This window comes from Pteropus medius, unplaced genomic scaffold, assembly GCF_902729225.1.
Source record: "Pteropus medius unplaced genomic scaffold, Ma_sr-lr_union100, whole genome shotgun sequence".
Lineage (NCBI taxonomy): Eukaryota > Metazoa > Chordata > Mammalia > Chiroptera > Pteropodidae > Pteropus > Pteropus medius.
This window is the reverse complement of record NW_024342475.1, coordinates 45,095-52,792: the sequence shown is the minus strand read 5'-3', so window position 1 is coordinate 52,792 and position 7,698 is coordinate 45,095. Positions and strand designations below refer to the sequence as shown.

Here is a 7,698-nt window from a genome sequence, read left to right as displayed (position 1 = left end):
AGATTCAGGCCGGAAACTCAGCTGTCCTGAACCTCAAGCCATATGACACAACAGACCTAACGTCATTAAACGTATCTGTGACATAAAGAGATAATAGGGTAATCACAGTGCAGAACCTGAGGATGTTGGAGCAAAAGTATGTTTCTTCTGCAGATAACTAGCCTCATTCTGGAGAGAGCTCCTGACTTATTACTTCAAAAGAGTCTGAATTTCTGACCGTAGGACACAAAGGACATCGTGACCTGAACTGCACATCACAGTGGGTGCTGTCTGGGCCACTAAAATGTGACATTTAGCATGTACAGCAGCGTCCATCATCCATGGAAAAGGTGTGTATGAATTCAGACTCAAGCAGGAATGGAGGACAGAGGCGAACGCCCCAGGTGCTGGGTGAGACACACATCGCACCTGTTCCTCCTGCCCCGCCCTCCACCCACACCTATGGGCTCACGGGATTCCAGGTGATCTGTTCACAGAGGAGGGAATGGGCAGACCAGGCTTAGGTTAGTGTGGCTGAGGGATCCCATCACAGTTCTACTCATGTGGAAGCCACACCCGCGCCCTGGTCATTTTGTGCTCCTCATGCTGCTGAAACGGGCAAAGAAGAGGATCGCTCTGCTCGTTGCTAGACGGAACCTGACTGCCAGAAGGAGGACGAGTGGCTGGCTCAAGGAGGACTATGTTTGGAAGCCAGGAGGTTTCCTGGGGGTACATCTTCCTGTTTCATTGACCAGTGGCCCTGTGGGGTGGAAAACCACAGACACTCCATAGAGGCAAGACCATCAAACACTCGCTTCCCCTAAGAACGAAGCTTTGCGTCCCACGACAATTGTCCAGAGGAGGCATTGGCAGGTAGTGAGAGAATATGGGGCCGGCGGTGGAAGAAGGCAGTGCTGGCTGCCACCAGTACACCCCACACCTCCACAGCTAAGTTCTACGTCACCTCCCCCATCTTCCTCTCCCTGTGCTATGTGAAGAGCTGGCCCTCTAGCACTGTGGGAGTGTGGCTTTGTTGTCCTTAGCACACCATGTTACTATGAGGAAGTGACAGATGGGAATTGTGTCTTCTGTATTGAAGGCTCTGATTTCCATCTGGACAAAGGAAAGGGGGAGATGTGAGGAGAGAAGGGCTGAGCTGTGTGGACACTGTGTTTCCTTGTCCAGATTCATTGTCTCCCCTTCTCCCCTAAACCCGCCGGCTTTCTGTGCTGTGGGTGGCAGATCTATGGGGACTGTGTCCATGGATCTCCTGCCTTCCAGCTGGTGCAGTCAGTGGGGAGCCCCAACCGGAGAGCAGAGGGCTGACAATGAGTGAGGCTGGAGGACTAATTGCCCAGCTCCCTCCCTACAGAGTAACTGTGGTCTGGACTGAGGACTCAGCCTGAGATCCTATTTCACTGAGCTCCTGTCAGTCAGCTACCTCTTGACCTCCCCTCACCCCAGATTCTAGCAATGGTCATGGCTTCTCCGGAGCCTTCCAGGCCTAGGGTGACAATGGCAGACCCTGCAGCACCAGCCTGAGGACACTGTGACACCCTCTTGTTTCCCACTTCACACAAACCCTTATGTCAAGTAACTCAAGTGAAGTGAGTCCTCGTCTGTGCTGGGAGCCGGACTCCTAAGACAGAAGCCTCAGTGGTCGAAGCGCACCTTCACCGCCCAGGTCACGGCGGTTCCCAAATGCCTTTGACCGCAGCACCCTGAAGGCTGCGCTATCACCCGAGCTGGACCAGAGACGTGCGGCAGATCAGTGAAGGGCTGGCCTGAGATGGTGACTCCCTCACTGGACTCCCCTCCTCCCCATGCCAGGCCCCATGCCCCCTCCACCCCCCATAGAGAAACCACAGCACTGGGAGGAAAAACGATGTCTTTATTTATCAGACACTAGTGGCCCTTGCTTCAGTGTTCATGCTCCCACAGGGCCAGGCGAGCGTCTCCCAGGCCCTTCCATGTGTTGTTATCAGGCCACAAAGCGTGTGAGCGTGTGGCTGCCTGGGAAGTCATGGAGACGATGGGACACTAACTCAGTGTCTGGTTATAAGGCCAGAGAGAGGGTTGGGTACACGGGATGAGCAGAGGCTAAGAGTCATGGGGAAATGGAGTCAGGAGTAAAGGTACCCCATACCAAAGGGCTATGGACAGACCCAGCCCCACCACCCAAGCCAGGGTTGGGGGAGGCGGAGCTCCAGCAGGGAAAGTAAGCGTAACAGCATACTCAGATGCAGTCAACTCCCCAATATTCTGGGTATGGTTCATCAGGTAAGTTTGGGCCATGCAGCCCTGAATTGCAATTGTGGCAGACAGCCCACCTAAAGAATGGAAATGGAATCAGAGAGGGCTCAAAATAGTGCACACTTAAAGTCCTAAGACCCAGGAATCCCAGACTCTACCTCCCTTCCCGTCTTTACCCTCAAGACCTTGAGTCAGGGCCTCCAGCACCTCCTCACTGCAGGGCCAGTGAATGCAGGCCCCCAAACCTTCATCCTTGGGACCTGGCCTTCAGCACTCACCTCCACTGAGTAGAAGGGAACCTCTATAACAATGAGTATTGCCCTTAGGGCAGGTGACACTTTCAGAGTCACCAGGATATAAAGTGTTGACGTCCACGAAGACGGGACACTGGAAGTGTCCCAGGGCCTGAAAACCTGGAGAGCAGAGAGAGGGTCGGGGTGCTTGGCTGTGCTCCCAGCTGCAGCACCCTTCCTGAGCCTCAGAGTCTCTGGGCATCTATCTCTTCATGTACCTGGTCCCTCCCCCACCCCACCCCAGCCCTCCAAGTTCCAATACCTGGACGAGGGAGGGAGTCCAGCAGCACCCTGGTACTGCCTGCATTGTTGCACCCGTCAGAGGAGCAGAAATGGGCATAGGAGGCGACAAAAACTCCGGGGGGCTCCGAGTATATGGAGAAGTTCTTGGAATCCTTTGTCTTGGCTTCGCTGCAGCCTTTGCTCCCCACTATGAGGGCTTTGGGTCCTGAGGGTGAGACAGTGAAAGCTGGGCTGGGAGGGGGGAGACTCCAAGGGAGGCAGGAGCCAGCCCCGAGGCTCAGCAGGCAGAGGGAGAAGGCGGGTTCGCTGAGTGCAAGGGCACAGGTCGCGGCTGGTAGGGCAAACCTGGGGCCTGAGCCTGGGTCCCCCTCGCAGCTCTGCCACCTCACAGTTCTTGCTCAAATGTCACCTTCTCAGGAGAGCTTCCCCTGATCTCCCATTCTCAAGTTACAACTTTCCTCCACTCTCTCTCTCTCTCTCTCTGTCTCCTTTCTCTGTGGAATTCCAATCCTAGGGTTTATCTTTATATCCATATCCTGCTTTTTTTTGTTTTGTTTTGTTTATCTATTTTCCCACTAGTCGGTAAAACCGCAAGAAAGCAGATGCTATGGGATCTACAGAGCCAGGCACACAATGAACCTTGAACAAAGTCATCCCATCCACTCAGCTCTGGGCACGGAGCAGCGCACACCTCCTCAGGCCTACCCGGCAAACTAGGTAACATTGGCCTTCACCTTGACCCCACCCACTTTCAGAAGGTGAAAATGAGGTGCAGAAAGAGAAAGAGCTGGGTTCAGAACTTAAAGCGAGGGTGGGTGGGGGCACCAGGCAGGAAGCTCAGGGGACAGGGTCAAAGACAGGAGACCCAGGACCCCATGCAGGGTCTCACCGTCTCTCGCACAGCACACGCACCTACGTCTATGAGCAGAAGTGTCTCCTGACACACCTCGTTCAAATCGCATGTCACATTCTTGGACCCACGCCATGGGATGGGTTTCACTGCCAGGTATGGTTAAATCTCAGAAAAGGCGCCCCGCTGACAGGTGTGAAAAGCTGGGGAGAAGAAACGACAAGGGTCTGCGTAAGCCCAGTCTTTTAGTATCACCCAGCGGTGTCATTCTTATTTGTGGTTCCACCCTTTGAATAGCTCCAGGCTTCCAGCTGGTGAGCTACAGGCAGCCATCAGAATCAGCCCTAAATATGCCTCCTTCTGAACCTGACGGTGTTCTTGCCCAAGGTCAGCTTTAATGGCTGTCTCCCGCCTCTTGTGCGCCTCTCCTAGCAGGAACAATCCACTAGGGGGCACGCACACTCCTCCTTGAGCTCCTGTGGACCTTTTCCATCGCCTGAGACAAATAAATGCAAGTGTTTTTACTGCCAGAATCCCCAGCCCTGTAATACACGTTAGATTTGCTCAGGGTGTAGCTCCTGGAACACACATTGGGGTCTCCAGAGAAGAAGCTCACATGGGAGCATGTGGCAGCATGGACTGGTTACCCGGGACCTACCCCAGGGCCCAAGTCATTGCAGAAGGAGATGGTTCTAGAGATAGTGGGCAACGTAGGATAGGCACTCAGGGCCCAGATGCCCCTGCCTCAGGGGTGGTAACATGGGACAGTGGTCATGATCCTGTGGTCTTGAGGGCCCTGTCACAGGATCTGTGCACATGGCCTTGGCTGGGCCTTCCTCAGTGCGAGGTATGTCTTCTTGAGTATTTCAAGGACCTTCATACCTGGAAGAATCAGGAGAATGTGTCATTAGCTGTGGCACTGGTTCTCTCAGGACCCGATGGCTTTTTCATCAACTCCAGTTCAGGATGCAGGAGGTGGGAGCGTGAGGTCCTGCCTGCCCCCACCTCTCAGAACACCATTGCTGGGCTGTGTGTGGAGAACACGTCCTCCCTTTCCCCTCCCTGCAGTGCAGGAAAGGGTCCCCAGAGTCCCTTCACGTAGAATAGGACAGTGAAGGCACACAGGTGAGTTAGGGCAGGTGTATGTGAGGAGAGGCCTTCCTCCTGGGGGTGGGAGCAGTGAGGCGATGGGCAGACACAGGTGCACAGCTTACTTAGCTGCTGAAGCTGAGTCAGTGGGCGAGCATTGCCTTGGAAGAATCCAGCCTTTTTCCTGCAAACATTCAAGAACTTCTCCTTTCAGTGCTTCCAGCTGAGGCCCCTAGCCTGTCCCCCAGCACAGTCCTACATCAGCTCTGTGTTCCCCTCACACTTGGGCAGCTCTGAGTACCCAATTCCCCAATACTCCCCAGGTCTTCAGAATGGTCATTGCTACCCCTGACCCCACCAGTCCGGAGGCCTGCCTTCCACATCAGCTGTGGAACCAGGCTCTCAGGCTCAACGGTTCTGGTTATCAACCATCCTCCAGGAGGTGGCAGCAGCTGAACAAAGGAGAGAGCTGAGACAATTGTTTGCCACCCCATGTATCTGCAAGTCGTCCCATTGGGGAGGAGTCCAGGAGACACTGGACTTCCAGCTCATTTAGATGTTGGTAGTGTATGTCTTGGGAATTTAATAGAGAATGAGTGGATATTTTCTTATTCCGTATGACAGGCTTTTGAGTTTGGAATTATTAGCTTTCTGGTTTGTCACGGTCCAGCTCTGTTCTGCCCATCTGAGGCATGGACTGCAAATTCCGCTCCCTAGGGCAGGGCTAGCATTGGGGCAATGCGCTGGCAGCCTGGCCCTGGGGATGTGTATGCGCAGCTGCTGCAGAGAGATGTGTGCTCTGTTGGGACTAGTGCTCCTCCCTGGTTGGCAGTACCCAGTCCCCTGGTACCCTCCCCACGCCTTGCAGGCTCCACCCTCCCCCAATCCCATCTCAGCCCTCACAGCAGTCTCTGAGATGACTGCCTCAAGGACATCTTGGGGGTTATTCTCTCTCTTTGCTCTGCTCCTGATGCCTGCCTGGTACTGTCCATGACCATGTAGGTTCCCTGAAGTGGTGTGTGTGTGTGTGTGTGTGTGTGTGTGTGTGTAGTGGGCCCCAGCACACATGTGAAATCTCCAGGTAAGGGAAGTTGAGAGTCATTTAACAAATATTTATTTTAAATGCAAGGATTCATGGTTAGGTCTTCTACATCTAATAAACAAAGCTTTATGTTGTAGATTGAACCACTCTTCTTAAACTTACTGCTTTCCCAACATTAGAACGACATGTCCACCCCTATGCCTGCCCCTCATAGCTCTTCCCACTAGAAGGACAGCATAACCCGCCGCCTGCGCCACCCCCAACCACACACACACCATTTATCTCAGGCTCGACCATAAGAACATGGAGTCTGTGGCTCTTTATAATCAACAAGCCCCTCCGGCATTTCTCAAGGCCAGTGAGAATATGAGAAACTTTTCCTTAAATAGTGTAATTTAGTTGTGTCGCCAGTAGGACAAATCATTGCCATATCACGGGTTGCAAGAGATCTGCAAAAATGTCCTTATCCTCATCTATAGAACTAAACCACAATATCCAAGCAATTATGTGATCAATTATGCAGAGGTTTCAGGATTCTTAAGAAATAGAAATACTACTCGGTCTAACACTGTCCCCCTTTTCATGTCATGGGCTCAGTAGGCACATGTGAGGGTGACTCCCAAACTGGTCAGTGCTGACCTGAGCAGCACCTGCCAGAACTCTCAGCCGCAGGTTCCCACCTAGACCTGACTAGAACTCTTGGGGGGTTCTCTCTCCATCATGCAAACCTATTCTTCTGGGTCCAGCTGGAACATAACATCTGCTTTACAGAGTTGATTTCCTGAGAATGAGGGAAACCATAAGGGCCTGGACAAACATGCAGGAGACAAAACGACCCCAAGTTAGTATTAGCCACACATGATCTTGGGAGTCTGTCAAAGACAAGTAAGATCAGGCTTCAGAAACAACCCAGTGAAACTACCCCTTTATAACTTTAAATATAAAAATCTTTCCCAACAAGCCAGTATTATAAGAAATGTTAAAAGGACTTCTGTAAGAAAAGAAGGGATAAAAAGGAAAAAACCAAATGCGAATAACAAAATGGCAGTACCTTTGTACCTATCAGTAATAACTTTAAATGTAAATGGATTAAATGTTCCAATCAAAAGACATAGGGTAGCCGAATGGATAAGGAATCAAGACCCATGCATACGCTGTCTACAAGAGACACACTTCAGATCAAATGACACTCATACTGAAAGTAAAGGGATAGAAATATAGATTTCATGCAAATGGCAATAAAAAAAAGCTGGGGTAGCGATACTTATATCAGATAAAATAGACTTTAAAACAAGGCTATAATAAAAGACAAAGAAGGGCATTACATAATGATAAAGGGATCAATAACCCTAATAAACATGTATGCACCCAACACAGGAGTACCTACATACATAAAACAGTTATCGACTGACATAAAAGGAGAGATCAACAGTAATACACTCATAGTAGGAGACTTTAACACCCCATTGACACTAATGGACACATCTTCCAGACAAAAAAATCAATAAAGAAACAATGGCCTATGAAATACACTAGACCAGATAGATTTAATAGATATTTTCAGAACATTTTACTCCAAAGCAGAAAAATATACATTCTTCTCATGTGCACATGGAACATTTTCCAGGATAGACCACATGTTAGGACACAAAACAAGTCTCAATAACTTTAAGAAGATTTAAATCATATCAACCGTCTTCTCTGATCATAATGATAAGAAACTAGAAATCAGCTACAAGAAAAAAACTGGAAAATATACAAACATATGGAGGGTAAATAACATGCTACCAAACAATGAATGGGTTATCAAAGAGATCAGGGAAGAAATCCAAAGATACCTAGAGGCAAATGAAAATGAAAACACAATGATTAAAAATCTATGGGACATAGTGAAAGTGGTTCTGAGAGGGAAATTCATAGCAATACTGGCCTACCTCAAGAAAAAAGAA

The 7,698-nt window shown here is 50.3% G+C and overlaps 1 protein-coding gene across 13 annotated transcripts in view; it reads right to left on the bottom strand.

Annotated features, from left to right (window-relative positions):
- Positions 1-1,850: 1,850 nt before the first annotated feature.
- Positions 1,851-7,698, bottom strand: part of CD177 (CD177 molecule) — a 39,640-nt gene continuing 33,792 nt past the window's right edge. For 8 of the 13 annotated variants that reach the window (XM_039866047.1, XM_039866048.1, XM_039866049.1 and 5 more), the window contains 5 exons: positions 4,363-4,500; positions 3,715-3,821; positions 2,788-2,973; positions 2,511-2,645; positions 1,851-2,309 (listed from right to left, as the gene is read on the bottom strand). In XM_039866047.1, coding sequence (XP_039721981.1) covers positions 2,080-2,309; positions 2,511-2,645; positions 2,788-2,973; positions 3,715-3,754 — 591 coding nt within the window. In that variant the 5' untranslated portion in view covers positions 3,755-3,821; positions 4,363-4,500 and the 3' untranslated portion in view covers positions 1,851-2,079. Of the gene's footprint in view, positions 2,310-2,510; positions 2,646-2,787; positions 2,974-3,680; positions 3,822-4,358; positions 4,892-7,698 lie in introns of all 13 variants that reach the window. The other 5 variants (XM_039866051.1, XM_039866053.1, XR_005653550.1 and 2 more) reach the window with 4 other exon arrangements.